The following is a 21,004-nucleotide window of genomic DNA, read 5'->3' as shown; positions in this document are numbered from 1 at the left end:
GATGGGGTGCCTTGCAGCTCCTTCCGCAGGGATCCCTGGAAAAAAGCAGGCCAGGCACCTGCCCCTCTGACTCTCTGGCAACCCGGCCTGCAGGCCAAGCCAGAAGATGAGCAGTTGCTGGAGGCAGAGTCTGGGGACCCGAGGCCTCCCCAGCTCAGGATCCTCATCTGAAATCCGGGAATGGTGAAGCCAGCCTAAGCTGGACCAGATCAGACCAATCCCGGCCCAGGCGCACCCTAGGTTAGAGGAAGGGGGGCCACAGGGCTTTAACATATGAACTGAGCATGAACCCATTCAGTCCCTAGCCCCCTGGGAGAGATCAAGCTGCCTGAGGAATGCCAAGCTCCTCCTGTGGGTACATGGGGCTTTGTCTTCTTCCAGCAATGCCTCATAACTCCAAGGCTGACATTCAAGGTGCACGATGACTTTGGCTTCGGTTACCCAAGCACCCTCTACCCCTGCTTCTCTCCACTGTGCAGACAGCTGGGCAGATGCTCTCCTTGGTGCTTAACTGAGAGCAAATCACTCTTCCACCGGGGAGCACACCTGCCCGAAAGGAGAAGGAACCTGCATGCAAAGCAACCTGGGCACCGTGTCCTTCCCCAACCAGGCTGGTGGGAATGCGTGAGGCATGAGCATGGTCTACACAGAGTGGGTGGTCCCAGGACCACTGGGTTGGGCCTCAGCTACCCAGAGGGCCAGGGCACAAGGCCACGTGGGAAGACAGGGACCATTTCTAGGCTCCACAAAGTCAGTTATAAGTTCGCGGAGACTTGTAGTAAATAACAATTTTTATTAGACAGTGGAGCTGTGATTATTTTAGCACGCAGTGCCTCTGCTGAACCAGTTCCAGCTTCCCACAGTTGGCCTGCTCTTCCCCATGGGTTTCCCCAGCACAGCCTGCGGAGGAGGGGCAGGTCTTGATGGCCAAGGCCAAGGCCTCGGAATTCCTCAGCTTCAGAGGGAACGGCTTCTTACGAGACTGCTAACAGTGCTGGAGAATGTTTCTTGGCAGAGAAAAAGGGTATTCAAACTCGAGCAGACTCTGCAGCCAGCCCGCCAGTGGTGGAGGAGGTGCGTGCGAGGCTGGTCGGGGCAGGTGGGCACAGCGGTCTCCTGCTGTGGCCTGGCGGCTGTCGCACACCCACCCCCCAGGAACCCCGGGCTGCCCCTGTGGGATTCTGAGACACAGGTTGTGTTCCACTAACAATGACAAAGAGAACTTATCAGGAAAGGAAATAAGGACCCACCCCACCCCCTACCCCTGCCTCCAGGGAGCTCTGTGAGCCCTGGCCAAGCGGGCCTCCTCAGCCCGCCTCCCCCTCTGCTCTCCAGGCTGGATATGAAAGCACAGCTGGTGCGGCTACTCGTCCAAGTCGGCCTGCTCGACAGACATGAGGCAGCTGATTTGTTCTTGGACAGTGTCTCCATCCAGAGAGCTCTGGACGTCTGCCTCAGGCGTGGGCACCTGCTGGGAAAAAGGGGCACAAGGTGGGTCCTTTGCTGGAGTCCCCAGGCCCGTCTGGCAATGGTAGGGGGGTCCCTTTCATTCAAATCAGCAGGCTGCTGGGAAGCACGTGTTAGGAGCCGCAGCCTGCAAGGTGCCGCTCGAGGCCAGCCCTCAGGAAGATGGGGTTCATCCCTGCTCTCTCTGCCAACAGCATCTTGGCTCAAAGAGCAGCAGAAGCAGGCCCGGGCTCTCCCAGGCTTGTCTTAACGCTAAGGCTGCGTGCGGAGTCCTGGGCCTGGCCCTGGGCAGCCGAGGCCTTGGACAGCCTCCCCCTGTCCCGACCTTCGGGCTCTGCCCTCACTCTGCTCCGACGAAGCAACTTCCACACTGAGCCTGACTCGCCGCCACCTGGCTCGCCTGAGCCAGGTGACAGGGAGAGGGAACAACCCAGTCCGGGTGGTGGACGGGGGAGGAGGGCCAGTGGCACAGATGAGGGTACAAAAAGTGGGCTGTGGGAGTCTTTTCTGCTAGAGGAAGAGGGACCCCTTGGGCGGGGTTTTGAGGGTGGAACTCAAGGGGGTTGAGGAGAAGGCGGGAGAAACAGAAGGAGCCACGCTGGGCTCTGGGAAGAAAGCTGCCAGCGTCTGGGACCTGGCAAGAGAGAGGGTCCAGGCGGTGTAGACAATGGTGTGGGGAGCCCCGGAGTCTTGTGGACAGGGACACGCTGCCACCATCCTACCCTCGGCTGCTCCACTGCATTGTCCCCTCTGGGCCGCCTTCTGCCACCCCAGCCCCCCTTCCCACTGCCCTGGGGTATCTCTCAGCTTGAGGAAGGGGCTTGGCAGAGTCTGGCTTGGTCACTGAGCCCCAGCGTCCAGCGACCATCTGACCTCATGTAGGCCAGTGCCTCAAAGGGGTCAACTTTCTGGAGGGCTGGCGGCCCAGCGGCCCAGCGGGTCAAGATGTGTGTGTGTGTGAAAAAGGGATCAGACCTTTAGCCACTTAAGACATACAAACTCCTTCATTCTGCCGTAGTTGACTTTTTTTCCTCTTTGTTGTGAGGTTTTATAAAAAGAGGTTAAGGAATTCCTGTCGTGGCTCAGCGGAAACGAATCTGAGCAGCATGCATGAGGATGCAGGTTCAATCCTTGGCCTCGCTCAGGGGGTTAAGGATCTGGCGTTGCCGTGAGCTGGGGTGCAGGTCGCAGACATGGCTCAGATCTGGAGTCACTGTGGCTGTGGCACAGACTGGCAGCTGCAGTTCCGATTCGACCCCTAACCTGGGAACTTCCATATGCCGTGGGTGTGGCCCTAAAAAGACCCCCCCCCCAAAAAAAAACAAAAACAAAAACAAAAAAAAGAAAGAAAGAAAGAAAGAAAAAAGGTTAAGCCCTGTTAGGATTTCTAAAGTCAGAATGCCAACAGCCTTTGTAAGGTTGGGAGTTTGCGGTTCCCAGGGGCCACGCTACCGTCTTTGAGTAAATCACCCTCGGATTTGCTTGAGCTTTGAAGTGTGGGTTTCACGCATGGCGCGTAGGGGGAAGGGGTGCTCTGGACGGGGCTACCTGGGCCCAGGTGATGTGGTCCTGCCAGGTGGCTTCCTCTCCGGAGGGCCAAGCGCTCCCTCGGAGGTACAGGTGATGCTGCAGATCTTGGGGCTGTTGCCACAGTTGGGTGTCATCCTCGGGGGTCTCCACGGTGGTTAAGGTGGATTCGGAACTTGGGGGAGACTGAGGAAAACTGGTAGAAGAGAGAGTCTCCGAACTGGGGCTGTGTGGCAACAGTGGCCGTGGACTCAGGCTGGGCCCCAGCTGGTCCTCAGGAAGGAAACTGTAATGGAAGAGCCATGGGACAGTGACATGGATCTAGACACGAGGGCCCAGGGGCCACGGTCCTGCTCATCGGTAGGAGCTCAAGGCCCCTGAATGAGTCTCAATTTGCCAAAGTAAAGCAAATGCAAACACAGAGAAAAGAGAGTCACCTGTATCAAGTGAGTTTTGTTTCTATTACTCGGACAGTCCTGGTTCCGCCACGATGGTGCTCTCTGGGGCCTTGTGCGGGTCCCTTCAGCCCACCCCGAAGTCAGTGACTGGCCCTCCATCATTAAAGGACCTAGTGGCCGAGAGAGGCTGCAAGGCCTGTTTCCTCGGGTGGATTCTGATGAGCAGGCCAGTTCAAAACCTGGCACTGACCCGCCCCACGTGTCAGGTCACTGGTCCTAAAAGAAGGCCCCGAAGGAAATCTGGAAAGTTCTGGGAGCCCTGCTCAGAGAAGTGGCATTCATTCAAAGTCACTGGCCACCAAGTATGTGCTAGGCCACCCTTCATTGCTGAGCAGAGCCTTCTTTTTCTGGCATTTGGGACCAAAGATCTCAGCCCCCCTGAGCAGAAAATGTGTTCATGTGCTCACACCGCCTCCCAGGGCTTGGTCCTTTCGTGTCCTTGGCTCTTTAGGTGTCCAATGGCAACCTAGGAACTTCCTCTCACCTGCTTCCCCCATATGGATCACCAGTGCTATGGGGAGCCCTGTGCCTGGTCTACTGGGAAGATCCCAGTAAAGTGGCAGCAGGAAGCTAGAAGCCAGGAGTTATTCAGCGGGGGGATATTCCCTATCGACACCCTGTGCGGTGACACTGGGCTTGGGTGCAGGAAGCCAGGCGATTTCAAGATGAGTGGGGGCACGCTGCTTTGAATGCGGGGACTTGTGGCACCCTGTGGGCAAGCGACCTGTGGTTTCAGGCACGGGGTCCAGCCACAAGGGGAAAGCAGTGACCTCAGCCCCCTTGTTCCCATTCCAGGCGCTTCTTACCCAGGACTCCGGTTTTCCTGGCCCGCGATGTTTTCATCAGTTGGTAAAGGGGCAGCAACAACGGGGGGCTGGTTCTGCATAAACATCAGTGTATCTTCAAACATGGCCAGAGAAAGGCCAGTCTGGCCGGGCAGGCATATCTGCAGCGTCTGGTTGTCCACAATGAAATCAGGCTTCTGGGGCTGCTCCTGCAGCCTCTCGTCCTCCACCTGCTCTTCCTCCTGCTGCAGGTACTTGTCCTCCTCCGGAAAGAGCAGCTGCATCACAAGGAAAGAGCTAATAGTACCTCGGGGTCTGCCAGAGCCACACCCTCTCCATTCTCCCACAGCAGAAGAGGACAGGAAGCCTGCCCCCCTGCGTGTGGCCGTCTGGGTGACTGTCTGCTTGTTTGGTTTGCAGCCACGCTCCCGGCTGGGAGAAGCTGCAGTCCAGAGCATGCATCCATGTACGTGTGCACATGCGTCGCCAGGATTTTCTTCTCTCCCGGGCAAATGAGCTGCAGGCAAGGGAGTAGCCAGCACCCCCCTCCCAGGAGAAACAGGAGAGCCCACATTTTCATGAAAATGAAATCCCCTTTCGGCTCCACAGGTAGAACAGGCTTTTTCCATACCTGGGTAGAGAGGTCACAGGGCTCCTCAAGCTCCTCCGGGAACTGGAAAGACTCAGATGAACACGAACCACAACAATACATGTCCTCCTTGAGATCCCAGAAAGAACTCTCTACTGGCTCGATGCGTTGTTTCTTGGCCACTGGCTCCAAAGACTGGAGCTCAGGGCTACGGACGTGGCGCAAGGTGGACGCCTGCATTTGAAAGGACTCAGTGTCACCGAGGTCTTATTCGGGGCCCACACCTTTCCTGAGGGCACAAGACGCACTGCTCAGGGAGCAAGACCTACCTACAGGCAAGGCCACAGGAAGCCTTGGCTTTGTATGAGCCACATCAGCCACGGCCAGAGCCCGGCTGGACCCCTCTCGGTTCATGCAGCCAAGAGAAAAGGGGCAAAGCCATAGGTTCCTACTGAAGACGACTCCAGATGTCCCAGGCTGCCCTGAAGACTGTCCAGGTCCCCTTCTCCCCTCCCTTCTGCCCCTTACACAGAACTGGCGTCTGACCTGAAGCATGGAATCCTGCATGGCCTGAAGCTGCTCCTTCAAGATTTCCAGTGCATCCCTCTGGGTTTTGATGTCAGCCTGAAGCATCTGACTCTCCTCCTCCAGCTGCTCCCTGAACTTCTTCATCAGCTCCATCTCTCGTCTCTCGAGGTAGGCTACGATCGCCGGTGGCAGCTGTGATGGCCGTGGGGAAGAATCGCTTATGGTCCACACTCAGGGCCCCCAGGTCCTCTAAATTCTACCGCACAGATCTCTCCTCTTTTGAGGGCCGTACCCACCGCCTATGGAGGTTCCCAGGCTAAAGGTCGAATCGGAGTTGCAGCTGCCGGCCTACACCACAGCCACAGCAAGGCAGGATCTGAGTGGCATCCGTGACCTACGCTAGAGCTCACGGCAACGCCGTATTCCTGACCCACTGAGCAGAGCAGAAGTGGTCATTTGAAAGGAGCCTGGGTTGGACCCACTGGCTGATCTTAGCAAGCCTTCCAGAGAGACAGGAGGCGACTGGAGCTCACCATGGGACATAGATGCTAGCGTCAGCCACTTAGGGGAGCTCATTCTGCCACGTGGAACTGGTGCTGGCAACTGCCATTTTGGAATGCTCCCTCTAGCTTGCTGGCTCCAGGACCTGCCCCGACCACCATCCTATTGGCACCAGTATTGGGATGCGTCAGGCCAAGCACATAGCCAGGTGGGAATGCTGGCCCCAACCACCAGCAAATTGGCTGCCTTAGGATCACTTGAGCTCCCAGCTACCCCAGGACCTGACCCCACCTACCAGAGGGCTCAGGACATGGACGTGCCCACTAGTGAGCCAGCACTGGCCACAGGACCTCCTGGGCCCCCACCCCGTCCATCAGCAGGCCAACATCAATTCAGAGGCCCCAAGGGCCCTGCAGCCAGAGGCCACAGGACTCAGCTCCACCCTCCAGCGGCTGGTACTAGCCCTGAAACCCCCAGGGCCCCAGCCCTGCCCACCCGCAGGCAGATACCAGCCCCAGGACAACCATAGCCCACAGATTGCCCTGTCAGGACCTAGTCCACCCACCAGCAATAAATTAATTAATTAATTTTAAAAATAAAATAAAACATCTAAGAAGAAACCTACCCAAGAAGGTTAAAGACCTGTACTCAGAAAACTCTAAGGCACTGGTGAAAGAAATTGGACATAGCTTCGTAAGTCAATTACATTCAAAACAAACAAACAAACTTGTAGAAAAAGGGACCAGATTTGTGGTTATCACAGGAGGAGGTGGGGAGTGGGGGAATTGGATGCAATGTACAGCATGACATGCAATTAACACTGCTGTATGTTATATAAGAAAGCTGTTAAAAGAGTAAATCCTAAGAGTTCTTATCACAAAGAAATCTTTTTTTTTCTATTTCCTTAATTTTATATCTGTGTGAGACGACACTTATCTGGTAATTATTTCATGATGTAGTAAATCAAACCTTTACACTGTAAACCTTAAACTTTTACAGCACTCTATGTCAACTGCATCTCAACAAAACTGGAAGGAAATAAAATAAAACATCCAAAGGCAGGGACACATTTTAGTGAAATAAGAAAGTGGATAGCACTTCTCACCTGATTGGCTGCGGTTGACAGTAAAGACGCGAGATTCTTGGAAAAGAACTATCTGTCAAAGCTGTGAGCGGGACCTAGAAACAACTGTTGCTTGCCTTGACCGGTGCTAGATAATGTGAGTGTCTAACAAGATGAGAGAGCCATAACCCAATATTAATGTTGAGAAAAAGGTACATGGACATGGCAATTGCTAAAGACAGAAAGAAGACATACTGTGGTCCTTCAACCTCTTTTAGGATTAGTGGAAGCACGTAGCTGAGTTATTAAAGAGAGAGAGAGAAAACTTGCAAGTTGGTTTTTTTCTCACTTGGAATAAAACACTGTATGTGTCATTTTTAATCCATTGAAAATTGTCCCACTGTCCTTCTTTCACTATGTAATATAGATAGATAGATAGATAGATAGATAGATAGATAGATAGATAGATAGATAGGTAGATAGATAGATAGATAATCTTCCTATAAGAAAGCAAGCATTCATTAGACAAAAGAAAATCTCAACTCAGGACCCGAAGAGACAAGGCTCGCAGGTTGTCCCTTACCCAGGCAGGACTCTTTCTCTGCTGTCCCTGGCAGAGGAGCTGCCACCAAGCCTTGGCTCAAACCTTTCTGTTGAGGAGGAGGGGTTCACAATGCAGGGAGGGAACCTAATCCTTCTAGAAGGGCTTCCTTGTAGGGAGCAAGAAAACTGCCTGCCCTGAGCTGCTGGATCTCTGCAGAGAAGAAAAATCTCTCAGCAGTGAAAGGGGAACCACAAGTTTTCAGCATACGGGGACATAAAGACAAAGGTGTTTCTACAGAATTTTTCTTTTAAATAGTTCAAAGAATCTTGATAGTGGTCTAAGACTCCCTGCAAGGCAAGCAGACCATTTCAAAGTGGAGAAACTGAGGCTCAGGGATGTGCCAAGGTCACACCCCTGAGGCCAATCTCAAACAACTGTTATCTAGCGCCCATTTCCTCTCATTAGGAGAGGATGCCTTTGGCATTGGGAATGAAGAGACTCCCTAAGGCTTGGTGATTAATGCATACAATTCCACCTAACAGACCATAAACTCATTATCTGGGCTGCCAATCCTGATTATAATAATCCTGTCTAATCTAAGAGATGATCTCCAAAATCTGTGCTATGTATACCAATTTAGGAGTAGAAGAGCAACAAAGAAGTTCATCCAATTGTTTTGATGTGGCCTTGAACCATACACTGGTGCTGACAGTTGAAGGTTGGGTATATCTAACATTCTGAAAGGAATGCACTTAATCTAGGACTGATTCCATCAGGGACTCCAGCACACAGCGGGGAAGTATTGGTGTGGGCAGGCAGGGCAGCCATCCTCTCACAAGATAGCATCCCCCACAAGCCATGCGGAGCATGGATCTTCAAAATGCCACCTTTTTTTTTTTTTTAGTAATTAAGCTTCCCATTTGGCTCAAACTGTCTCTCAAGCACAAAGTGTCTTTGCATATGTCACAGTAAGAGAACAGGACTTGGTCCTACCTAGAAAAACTCCCATCTCCCTGTTTGTTAGGGCACTGGATTCTCAGCTGCATCCGAAAATTTAGTACAACAAAAAAGGCAATACAGTTTAAAAAACCAGAGTGTGCTAAAAGTGAAACTGAGCACAAGAGTGGAAATTTGGGGCTTTGCAGGGTTAGTGGTACAGACAAATATGCGGAGCAAGGCTCCCAGAAGTACCTCATCACTGATGTCAGCAGCCATGCTGGAGGACAGGAGGGGCTCCTGTTCCACCTGGTCCTCCTGTGCCACCTGGTCCTCCTGTGCCACCTGGTCCTCCTGCTCCTCTTGGTCCTCCTGGTACACCTGGTCCTCCTGGTCTTCCAGGTACACCTGGTCCTCCTGGTCTTCCAGGTACACCTGGTCCTCCTGGTCCTCCAGGTACACTTGGTCCTCCTGGTCTTCCAGGTACACCTGGTCCTCCTGGTCCTCCAGGTACACTTGGTCCTCCTGGTCCTGCTGGTCCATCTGGTCCTCCTGGTCCTCCAGGTACACTCGATCCTCCTGGTCCTCCTGGTCCTCCAGGTACACCTCGTCCTCTTGGTCCTCCTGGTCCTCCAGGTCCTCCAGGCATACCCGATCCACCTGGTCCTCCTGGTCCTCCACGTACACCTCGTCCTCTTGGTCCTCCAGGTATACCCGATCCACCTGGTCCTCCTGGTCCTCCTGGTCTTCCAGGTCCTCCAGGTACACCCAATCCACCTGGTCCTCTGGATCCTCCTGGTCCTCCTGGTCTTCCAGGTACACCTGGTCCTTCTGGTCCTCCTGGTCCTCCTGGTATACTTGGTCCACCTGGTCCTCCTGGTCTTCCAGGTACACCTGGTCCTTCTGGTCCTCCTGGTCCTCTAGGTCCACCTGGTCCACCTGGTCCTCCTGGTACACTTGGTACAACTGGTACACCTGGTCCTTCTGGTCCTCCTGGTCCTCCAGGTACACCTGGTCCACCTGGTCCTCCTGGTACACTTGGTACACCTGGTACACCCGGTCATCTTGCTTGTCATGGTACAGATGGTACACCTGGTCTGCCTGCTCATCCCGGAACACCTGGTACACCTGGCCCTCTTCGTCCTCTTGAACATACTGGTCTTCCTCATCTCCCTCATCCACCTGGTCCACCTCCTCCATTTCATACATCTGGTCCATATGCTCCGTCTGTTCCACCTCATCCATATAATTCACATGTCCCAACTCAGGATCAGATTCAAAGCTCTGCAAAGATGACGTAGCTGGGGAAGAAAGGACAGTGGAATTCATAATCAAAAAAAGCAAAAATACTATCAAACAGATTACACAGATTTCTCTCTTTATTTTCTGTAATAAGTTATAAAAAGAGGAGAGTCCATTTTTACTACATGTTAAGGATTAGATGTGCCAGGTATCAGGAATAATTTAGAACATTACTGAAAATCTGTTCACATTTCCAAACGAAATAAAAGGAGGGAATGTCTAACTTTACCTCCACCCACCCAAGCATAAGTGGGCACCCAACACATGCATGTTAAGTGTCTTGTCATTATAAAATTCTTTTGGCTCTCCTTCTGGAATTTGGTACTTTCCAACTGATAAAGCCAAATCAAACCTATTCATCAATCACTTCTGAAAAACTAAGTTCCCCAGAATGTGGGATTTTAGGAGTGCTTGAAGTCCTCTTGGAAGTGTTGTGACTTCACTTTCCTTCAATGACCCCAAAAAGCACACACTTCCCATATGGCCCAGTAGTCCCACTCCCAGGAATTTACCCAAGTGAGTTAGAAATTTATATTCATACCAAAAACCTCTATGCAAATGCCCATAGTAGCTTTATTTATGATCACCCCAAACTTGAAAATAACCCAGAGGTCCTTTATCAGATGAATTAATTAAAAAAAAACCCACCATGGCTCATTCATGAGATGCAGTACTTCTCAGCAAGAAAAAAGGGATGAACCATCGATTCACACGTGTATGAATCTTAAATGCATTTTGTTAACAAAGTCAGACCAAAAAGGCTAGATATGGTGTAACTCCATGTACATGACATTCTGATAGATGGAAACCAGAGATGGACTACATACAGATCAGTGGTTGCCAGAGGATGGGGGACAGAGTTTGAGTTCAAAGAGGCAGAACAAAGGAATTCAGGGAGTGGTGGTGGATATATAACTCTTTGCCTTTGTCAAGAACTGTACACCCCTAAGAGTGGATTTTACTGTGTAAGCTAAATTGCTCTTGTGTGTTTTTATACAATGATATTTATGAAATGTATTTAATATCAAAATTTCTATAGTAAATACCACTGTTTTTGAGAGACTATCCTTTGCCCTTTACTAACAATTCTTTTTATAGTACAGTTTTTAAAAACAAGAGGTTTCTTTGGACTGCACTTGTTATGCCATAGCAGAAAAGGCTACATAAATATGAAAAGATAAGAGGCTACTCCTCCAAGAACTAAGATCTAGCACCAATCCTTAGATGAAAATTAAATGTGGGAGATTTACAATGTTGTGTTAGTTTCAGGTATACAGTAAAGTGATTCATTTATATATGCACACATTTAAGATAAACACACACATATATGTTCTTTTTTAGATTCTTTTCCAGTATAGGTTATTACAAGATACTGATTAGAGCTCCCTGTGCTATAAGTAGGTCCTTGTTGATTACCCATTTTATACATAGTAGTGTGTATGTGTTAATCCCAACCTTTGTTTTCTATGTCTGTGAGTCTATTTTAGTTTTGTAAATACATTCATTTGTATCATTTTTTAGATTCCACATATGATATTTCAATAAAAACTCTTAAAAATTAAAAAAAATAAATGGAAGATAATAATACAACTTCCAAACACTTGACCTATCCATGAGATATTCATTCTCATTGCTCTTAAATCATTATCTCAAAAAATGTACAGAAGATGAAGAAAGTTAGAATTCACTCTCACAATTTCACATCATTATAAAATAGAACACTATCTTCATTTGAAAAACTGTAACTCCTCTATAAGCCACTATTTTTCTTCTGATAGGCCCCACCCAAATGTCCACATGTACCCACCTGAAGATTTAGACGTGCTTTCCGAGGAAGATGTACAGGAGTCATAAGCCGTATCTGACTCTATGTTAATTACATAAACAGATTCTTGTGGTCCATACTGCTCGACTGCTACTGTGTTAACTTGATCCTAGAAATTTCCAAAGGGGAAGGAGAAGATGACATTTCATTTGGAGACAAAGGGATCCATAAACAACAGGAAACACGGGCAGAACACAAATTTCGAAGCATTTCACATCATTTCCAACATTGCTTCAATAAATCGAATACCTAACACAAAGCCATCATGAAACATCTACTTGGAAAAAAAAATTGCTGGAGGATAACAACAAGCAAAGATTATGGGTGCCACATGCTATCTGATGTCCAAACAGAGAAAAGAAACATAGTGTAGATGTGCTTTTGAAAACACAAGCATAAGAAAAACATGTGCCTATCAAAGGCCGTGGCAAACATATATTACAGAGGTGTTGGTAGGATGCTGGTAGGATGCAGTGAGGTGGGAAGGCTGTAGGAGAAATGCATCCCCATTGATGGGGCCATTTTTCTAAAGGTCCTGCACATGCAGCCCAGGCTTAGAGAAAGGAAAGGACAACTGGGGGCCATTTAACCCTACTCCGTGTTTTTATGCAAATTAAAGTTGAAAGTATAATTAGCAAAAGTACCTAAAGAGAAGAAGGTCATACAGCAAGTAGGGAGCAGAGTGAGAGCTATAATCCAATGACATACAGCGCCCCTTTCCATAACCCTGGTACCTCAATTTAAGGCATTTGCTGCTTTCAGCCATGTATATTATATTCCAATTTAGTGATCCACTTCTATTTCCATAACAACTGGATCCTTTCTGCATAGTTTGGGGCTCACTGCTCAGATGAAATTTAAATACCTGGTTTATCAGTGAAATCTCTTACATCTGCCAAAAGATTGTCTGCTTGTTTATTTGTTTCTTTGGGACTGGATTAAGACATAGACCCATGCTGATTTTTCCTCCAGGAATCTGTTTGTTGGAGCATACTCATCCAGATCAAATCCCAGCATTTCAACTTCAGGAAACTAGGCAACTTTACTGTTCACGTACACTGTGTTTTGTACTCTTCCAAATAAGCAATATGTTGCTGGGGATGTGGCAATATTTTCACAATTTAGAAAGAATTCTGCTGGTGTGTATTCATTGAGAAGGGACACAACCTCTCTCAGTCTTCTTTCTGCTTTTATCACAGCCATATATCAATTTAATCACTAGCTCCTTGCTCTCTGGATGATTTTCAATATAAGCGTATATACTTGGGCATGAAGAGGTCCATTTTTGTCCATTCACAATTTTTATTTATTTATTTATTTTTAATTTTGTTTTTGTCATTTTAGGGCCGCACTGGTGGCATATGGAGGTTCCCAGGCTAGGGGTTGAATCGGAGCTGTAGCTGCTGGCCTACACCACAGCCACAGCAATGTGGGATCCGCGCTGCGTCTGCAACCTGCACCACAGCTCATAGCAACGCCGGATCCTTAACCTACTGAGTGAGGCCAGGGATCAGACCCACAACCTCATGGTTCCTAGTCTGATTTGTTAACCACTGAGCCACGACTGGAACTCCCCATTCATAATTTTTAACCTATCAATGTAAATGCAGTGAGCTTAAATGATCTTAAAATGACAGAGTCATGGGCAGGTATGGTAATCGGCTTGGGAAAGAAACAAAACAAAGAAACCATTTCGGAAGTAGAAAGATACGAGTCTAATATGCACTTAGGACTAAGGCCTGAAGACAGTCTTTCAAGAAAGGCAGCTAGAAGCTGAAAAGAAAGATGAAATGAACATGCGTCCATGGGGACAGGAAGGCAATCCATAAACAAGTTCAAGAGGAGTTTTGGATTCACTTTTATTCACTGCTGATTCCTTCTCTTGTCTCTAATTTTAACTCTGCAGGTGCCCCAGGCTTAGTCCTTGCTTCTTATCTCTTATCAATACTTACTCCCTTAGGGAGTACCTATGGTGGCTCAGAGGGTTACAAATCCAACTAGTATCCCTGAGGACGAGGGTTTGATCCCTGACCTCGCTCAGTAGGTTAAGGATCTGGCATTGCTGTGTGATGACACAGCTTGGATCTGACGTTGCTGCAGCTGTGGTATAGGCCGGCAGCTGCAATGTAGGCCAGCAGCTGCAGCTCCAATTTGACCCCTAGCCTGGGAATGTCCATATGCTGTGGATGCAGCTCTAAAAAGCAAACAACAACAACAACAACAACAACAAAACAAACCAAAAACCTTACTCCCTTGGTCACCTCATCCACACTTGTAGCTTTAAGACAATCCATGTTTTTTATTTATTTATTATTTTTTTTTTTAATTTTCCCACTGTACAGCAAGGGGATCAAGTTATCTTTACATGTATACATTACAATTACATTTTTCCCCCACCCTTTGTTCTGTTGCAGCATGAGTATCTAGACAAAGTTCTCAATGCTACTCAGCGATGATGGTTCCCGTATTCCTACCTCCAGTCTAGCTCGACATTTCCAATTGAGTATGTAATAGGCAACTCAAACATTTTCAAAACTGAGACCCTGTTATTACACCTCCCAGCAAACACCCTTAAGCCTGCAAAATTTTCCCAGTTTCCTCCATCTCTGTCAACGCAACACCATCTTTCCAGTTGCTCAGGTCAAGCACCTTAAAGTCATCCCTAACTTCTTTCTATTTCTCATATACTTCATCCAATGTCAGCAAACCCAAGGGCTCTATCCTCAAAAAGGGCTCTAGAATATGACCCCTTCTCACAGTTTCCACTGTTACTCCCCTGGTCCAAGCCATCAGCACCACTCCTCACTTGGATTTGCTGAGATAACCTCCTAATTGAGCTCCCAGCTTTCCCTCTTGCCTCTGCTCCCACAGCCTATTCTCAACACAGTGACTCTTTTAACAAAGCAAACATTTTATGCCATTCTTCCACTCGTGACTCTCCAGTGGCTCCCATTTCATTTAGAGTAAAAGCCCAAATCCATACAATGGCTTCCAACGCCCTACTTGACCCGGCTGCCATTACATCTCCAACTTCATTCATTCAAACCTACTCTTGCCTTTGCTCACTCTGTTCCAGCTATGCCTCTAAACCAGGGACACTTCCACCTCAAGGCCTTGCATTGGTTTTCCCTCTTCTTCAATCTCCCCCCAGATATCCCCATGGCTAGCTTTCTCGCCTCCCTTCAATCTTTGCTCATACTTAACACTGCACTCTCCCATCTGTTGGATTCCCAATCCTTCTCATCCTGCTCTACTTTTTTTTCCAATAGCTCTCCTCGCCTTCCAATATATGATTGATTTATTTAAAATATTTATCTTGTTTATCATCTGCCTCCTCCCACTGGAATGTAAGCTCCTCTAGAACAAGACTTTTTCAGTTTTGCTAACTGATATATCTGCTCCCCTCACGCTGAAACAGTGTATGTTACAAAGGTGTTGAATAAATACGTGTTCAATGAATCAATAAATGAATCTAAAATAGTGTTTACAAAATAAATATGTTTAAAATGTTCAGAAATATAAAGAAAGAGAAGTCATAAAACAAAGACTAGGACAATGTAAGAAAATAAAGAGATTTATTTTGAAAGTAGATGCTTCATTGCATAGTAAGCAACACAGGTTTTGAGACCAGGCAGGTCTCAGTTTGAATCCTGGCTCTGCTACTTATACTGTGACTTTGGGCAAATTACTCAATAACAAGAATCCAAGATTTACCTCCTGTAAAATTGGAATAATAATGCCTCAGAGAGTTACCGTGGGGGTCAAGCACCCACTGACCTTCTTAGACTATTTTCTGGACACTTTCCTAAGTACCTGTTGAATGAACACAATTAAGTGTCTACCACACGGTAGCTGTAAAATCAATGGAAGATACTTTCATGATCAGTCCTTAAGTCTTGTTTGCCCTGCCTCTTCATTAATACATAATCAGCTTGGGCAGAGTGCTTCCAGGTCTGATGTATACTATGGTTCTCCTGCCCCACCCAGCCCCTGGCACATGCTCAAAGCCAGCTTCTTCTGAAGAACTGCCTGCTACCTCCAGGAACAATGGATTTGAGTGAAAAGGCAACCTGATAATGTACAAGCTCAAATTTTGCCAAAATGCCTGTGTGCTGCAACACTGTCCAGGAGCAATAGATCTCTAGGGACAGATGCCAGAATGTCAGTAGCAGGCAACATGAGTCACCTAAACTCATCATCAAAATAAAATATTTGGGACAGAGTCAATTAGGAAGAATTTGCTTTGCACTGGCATCAATGCTACTACTTAAAACTACACTGCCATTCAAATGGTGGCTTTGTGGAAAGAACTTTGTTCTTAACACATTGCCTTGCTCTCAACTCCTTGCCAGTTAACAGCTGTTATCAACAGAACATGCTTTTTTGAACACAGCATTGTCTATAGTAACAGCTGACAGAACTGGGAGGGGCCAGTGTATGCTTTGTGTGGTTTTTTTCATGTTTCTTTTGCTTACGTTTAGTTGAGATCCTTGGATCTCTGGGTTTATAGCTTTTATCAAGTATGGACAATTTTATGGCCATTAATATTTCAAATATTTTTCTGTACATCCCTCTACATTTTAGAGACTCCACTGACACATACATTTGGCCACTTGAAGAGTTGCCCACAGCTAATTGATGCTCTATTCTTTTTTTCTTGTTCTTTTTAAACTTTTTTCCCCTTGGGTTTAATTTTGGAGAATTTCTACTGCTTTGTCTTAAAACCCCCCTAATTTACTAAATCTGCAATGTTTAATCTGCCATCAATTCCAACCAGTGCTGTTTTCATTGCTCCAGTTTCAATTTGAGATTTTTCCCCATCTTTTATATCTCCACTTAAAATTTTGGACATATGTAACACATATGTTAATATCCCTGTCCACTAACTCTAAAATCTGCATTTGATCTGGGTGAGTTTCTATTGATTGGGTTTTCTATCCAGTAAGAGTCACACATTACCGCTTTTTTTGAGCATCTGGTAATCTTTGACTGAATGCCCAATATTGTTAATTTTACCTTGCAGGGTATTGGGGGGTTCTTTCCCCTCAAAGATCCCATGCCGCCCTCTCCCTTAGACTACCTGTACTCTCACCCCAATCTCCTCAACTCAGGAATTCCACTGGGATCCCTGTGTTTTCTCCCTCTCAGCTACATGGCCTGGAAACCCACTAGGTAGTAAGCTACGGCGATGGTAACGCTTACTTCATTCATTTTCCATCTCCTGAGAGTCCCAGTCCTTTATTGCCTTGATTTCCATTATCTTGAAAACTGTTATTTCATATATTTTTTTCTGTTTTAGTTTTGGGCAGTGAAGTCAATCTGGTCCCTGTCACTCCATCCTAACTGGAAACACAAATCCCCCAGTTTCATAGTATATTGTACAGTTACTGAAATGATTAAATTGGGGACAGTAGAAAGAAGGAATTTAGTGATAAGTGAAAGCCAAAGGGAATGGAATACCAGGAAAGCTGGAATCATTATGACAAGTAAAAAATAGATGTGATGGTGGACCGAGACTGAATGGAAATAAGCAAAATTAAAGAGCCATTGTACCACAGTGATAAGATTATGAGTTTCTTTAAAAAAAAAGAAAAAACAACTTACCTTTAGATGTTATAATTACTTAGGTTTTGTAAATTTTATAAAGTGAGAATTTTTTAATCCAACTTTCCCCAAAACACTATATTGAAGGATTGGATTCTTAACACACAGCACACTACAGCTCTTGGGTAAATATTTATTGACTGACTGTAGATGTCAGACTAATGGCCAGAGCTATATGGATGTCTTGGCCTCTTTCCTAGTGTAACTGAAATTAGCGTGTGTGTAAACAGAACATTGCTCTGTTTCAATTAACCTTCTTCTACCTAATTTCCTCACTGTTTCACACTGTCTTGAACAGAATGTTAGGTTAAGCAGAGGTATGTCTTCAGAAGGGAGAAAATTTTGTCTACATGGAAGTACCTTGTTGAAAGAGCAAGAACTGGAAAATACAATCCAAAAATCAGTACATCATAATTACAATATGTGTTCACACTGTCTCCGTGTTACAGAAGAACTTAAATACTAAAAAGCCTGCTGTTTGCATAGTCCCCAGGAACATGCAGATCCTTTCAGGCAAAATCACGTGGAAGCCTGAAAACCAAAGTAAGATTCCACACATTCAACCTATCGATACTGCTCTTGAAATCCCTTTACCAAATATTTGAAGAGAGCTATAAAAAAAATAGAGTGCATGAACATACAAGGTTCATTTATGCATCTAGTATTTATGAGCACCTACTATGTGTGGCCAGCCTTGTTCAAGACATTTGGTGATATGCTCATGAACAAGACAGCCCCTGTTCTCAGAGAAGCTTCATTCTATTGCAGGAATATGATCTATTAATAAGCGAGTTTCCTTTGAGCATTACTATATCCTTATGAGGTAGACTGGCAGAGACTATTACCACTCTCATTTTACAGATAACAAAAGCCAGGCTCTCCATGGTAAAATGAGAGTCCCCAGGTCACGCAATGGGTAAGTGGCAGAATCAGGAATTGAACCCTTTTGTTCTCATGTCTAGGTCATCTTTTCTCTCTGTAGTACTATCATCACGGCAGTGAAACAGCTTAACAGCTATGTTACATGTACCCACGGAGTGGCAGGGAAGGTGAAAGACTATCCATTGGGAAGGCTTTCTAAGATGCTTTTTCTGTTGACCTATATCTATTTTTCTTGCACTTTGATCTTGTCTCCCAGGCTAGAATTTAGATCATTGAGAGCAGAACCCAGGTTTCATATTTTATTAATGTGTATCCCTGTAGGATTCTTTAGAGTAACGTCTTGTGAATAGATAATTGGATGATACATCCAATGGCTTAAGGAGAGGATGGGGGAACAATCCAGATTAATTAGGAACTGGATTCTGCCCACTGGCAGGCAGGTCAGTAACCTCTAATTTTGCAATACACTCACACATCAAAAAGACCTTGAACAGTATCTGGCATTGAGCTCAGCTTAATTCTTTTTAAAGCTACTACAGGGACCATTCTAAGCATGGCCATTACTGGCTCCCAATAAGGAATGGCTACAAAATGGCAACTGTGGAACACTGCTCACATGATCTGCCCATATGGGAGACTTCTTGAAATTAACACCTTTCTATGTAAATTACGGGAAGCAGAATTTGTTTCCGCAAAATACGTCTCCTTGGCATAAGGATTATTTTGAGCTGGATATTTTTAAGAAACAGCAGCTTCAGGAGAAGCTCTGAAAACCAACAGAAATTACCCTTTTGTAAGAAATATTTATATTTATAGAAATGTGTAAGGGTGTCTCCCTTTCTGTATCAGGAAGAAAAGGATGACTTGAAGTTTCTAAAAACTCTTATCAATGCAGAAGGCAAGGACTTAAATCTGCATGACAATCTTACCCTTGCTTACTGTGTCCCCACAACTGATACCCCACTCCCAACATCTTTTATCTTTAGCTGAAAAGGGTATTTAAGGGGATAGCTTGACCCATTTTGGGGAGTTCCTCAGCATTCCTGGGGCTCTCCCATGTATACAGGAGAGGTACATGTTATTAAACTTCTGTTTGTTTTTCCCCTGCAAATCCTGTCTTTTTTATTACAGGGGCACCTCAGCCAAGAACCTAGAAGGGTAAAGAATCAACACTGTGGGAATAAAGGTCTGAGCTTTTACTCTATGTACTTAATGTACGTACTTCTGAGGCAGGGCCATCAGGTTCAGCATTCAGGAGTCCCATTCTAGAACTTCTTCTTTGGCCTTGGACACTTCTATAAATAGGTGAAAAGACAGATGGTAAACACATCTCACTTGCCATTTAAATCTAAGTTCTCTATTACACAGGAAATACAAGTTTCTGTTAGAAAATTCATGAGCCCCAAATGGCATCACTCATGCTAAAGCCTATGATACCAAACCTAGATTTAATACCTGACTTCATTGCAGTTCTGACTTTCACCAGAAATGTAGTCTTAATCAACCAGTCTGGAATTTCCTGATCAGCACCAATGAGGTCATTTGTCACATGGGCCCTCTCTGTCCCCCAAAGAAAGAAGAGGCAACCTGAAGGATAAAACCCTTGCCATTACCTTTCCCCACAAAAGATGTCCTGGCTTTAAAATAATACTCTAGTTGCTAGACAGGATGATACCCGACTCATGAGTTGTGTAATAGAGCCAATTAGATCTTCAAATTTACTCAGTTAAAGTTTGTTTTCTAACAATTCAAACAAGAAAAAAACCTATTTTTCTTAATATATAACATCATCAACCTTTGAGGTGTCACTTTTCCTACAGAGAAAGTTGTTCTGCATCGTATCTATAAAGTAAGTCATCTGGACCCTCATTATAATGAAGTTTGCTGCAGGTCTCAATGCCTTTTTTTTTTTGTCTTTTTTTAAATTTTTTATTTATTTTGCTTTTTAGGGCCGCACCCGCAGCACATAGAAGTTCCCAGGCTAGGGGCTGAATTGGAGCTACAGGTGCCATCCTATACCACAGCCACAGCAATGTGGGATCTGAGCCACGTCTTCGACCTACACCACAGCTCACGGCAACACCGGATCCTTAACCCACTGAGCGAAGCCAGAGATTGAACCCACATCCTCATGGATACTCGTTAGATTCAGATTTGTTTCCACTGAGCCACAACGGGAACTCTCTCAATGCCTCTTTTTGAAAAAAGAAGCCAAGGTGTATGAGTGAATGTTCTTAAATTTTAAATCAACTGCAATTATAAAAATGCCTTCAGGTGAAATTTAATTTTGTTTCCTATAATTAGAGAAACTCTCCTTTCTCTGGATCATTAACAATTAATGTCTATCAAAATTAGAATTTTGATGCCCAGGGTGAGAATGCAGCTTCATGGCACAGTCAAGTCTAAATACTAGCTGACTTTTCATTGAATAAGTGGAAGATGAGAAAGAAAAAGTGGGAGAGAGAGAGAATATAAATGAATAACCATCTTGTTTTTAATACTAAGATTATTTTTTTAAGCCTCAAAAATTTCATAATTTGAAAGTGAGCAGTTCCCTGCAGGGCCTTCACAGGTACAACAGCCACTCCGTGTCTCTCACTTCTTGTTTGTAAAAAAAAGAAAAAAAAGCTTTAGTCTCCTAGGCTTCTCCTGAGTTCCAAAGAGTAGACTCAAGCAGTTACTAATTAGGGAAGTGAGGGAATAAAGAAACAAAGGAAAAGCAGTCAAGCAAGAGAAATAATGAGAGTTTAGATAATAGTCCAGCAATAAAACAGAGTCCTACTTCTCCAGGGATACAGAACAAGCTGATGCATGTCTTTGAGTCATTCTGCAGAAACTAAGACCCCCACCCAGGTGGAGGAGGTAACTCCATGCTGACAACATGTAGGAAGACTTCAGACTAGTCGGAACCAGAAGGTTGATGGTCAAGATTCCCCAAACAGGAGTTTTTGCTGTGCCTCGCAGTGGGTTAATGATCTGGCTTGTCTCTGTGG

General features: G+C 45.9%; 1 protein-coding gene across 5 annotated transcripts in view; it reads right to left on the bottom strand.

Moving 5' to 3' along the window:
• Positions 1-773: 773 nt before the first annotated feature.
• The window catches only part of PASD1 (PAS domain containing repressor 1), a 94,166-nt gene continuing 73,935 nt past the window's right edge, over positions 774-21,004 (bottom strand). For 3 of the 5 annotated variants that reach the window (XM_085007586.1, XM_085007589.1, XM_085007590.1), the window contains 8 exons: positions 19,234-19,306; positions 11,508-11,634; positions 8,654-9,699; positions 5,373-5,546; positions 4,869-5,060; positions 4,259-4,515; positions 3,016-3,280; positions 774-1,471 (listed from right to left, as the gene is read on the bottom strand). In XM_085007586.1, the coding sequence (XP_084863712.1) occupies positions 1,364-1,471; positions 3,016-3,280; positions 4,259-4,515; positions 4,869-5,060; positions 5,373-5,546; positions 8,654-9,699; positions 11,508-11,634; positions 19,234-19,306 (2,242 nt within the window). In that variant the 3' untranslated portion in view covers positions 774-1,363. The remainder of the gene's footprint in view (positions 1,472-3,015; positions 3,281-4,258; positions 4,516-4,868; positions 5,061-5,372; positions 5,547-8,653; positions 9,700-11,507; positions 11,635-19,233; positions 19,307-21,004) is intronic. The other 2 variants (XM_085007588.1, XM_085007587.1) reach the window with 1 other exon arrangement.

The sequence above is a fragment of the Sus scrofa genome, chromosome X, assembly GCF_054392235.1.
Source record: "Sus scrofa isolate SSC_HxYL_T2T_F1_AM1 chromosome X, Sscrofa_HxYL_maternal_Yorkshire_Landrace_v2.0, whole genome shotgun sequence".
In the NCBI taxonomy this organism is placed as follows: Eukaryota; Metazoa; Chordata; class Mammalia; order Artiodactyla; family Suidae; genus Sus; species Sus scrofa.
Note: the sequence above shows the minus strand (reverse complement) of the source record. Positions and strands in the feature narration are given on the sequence as shown.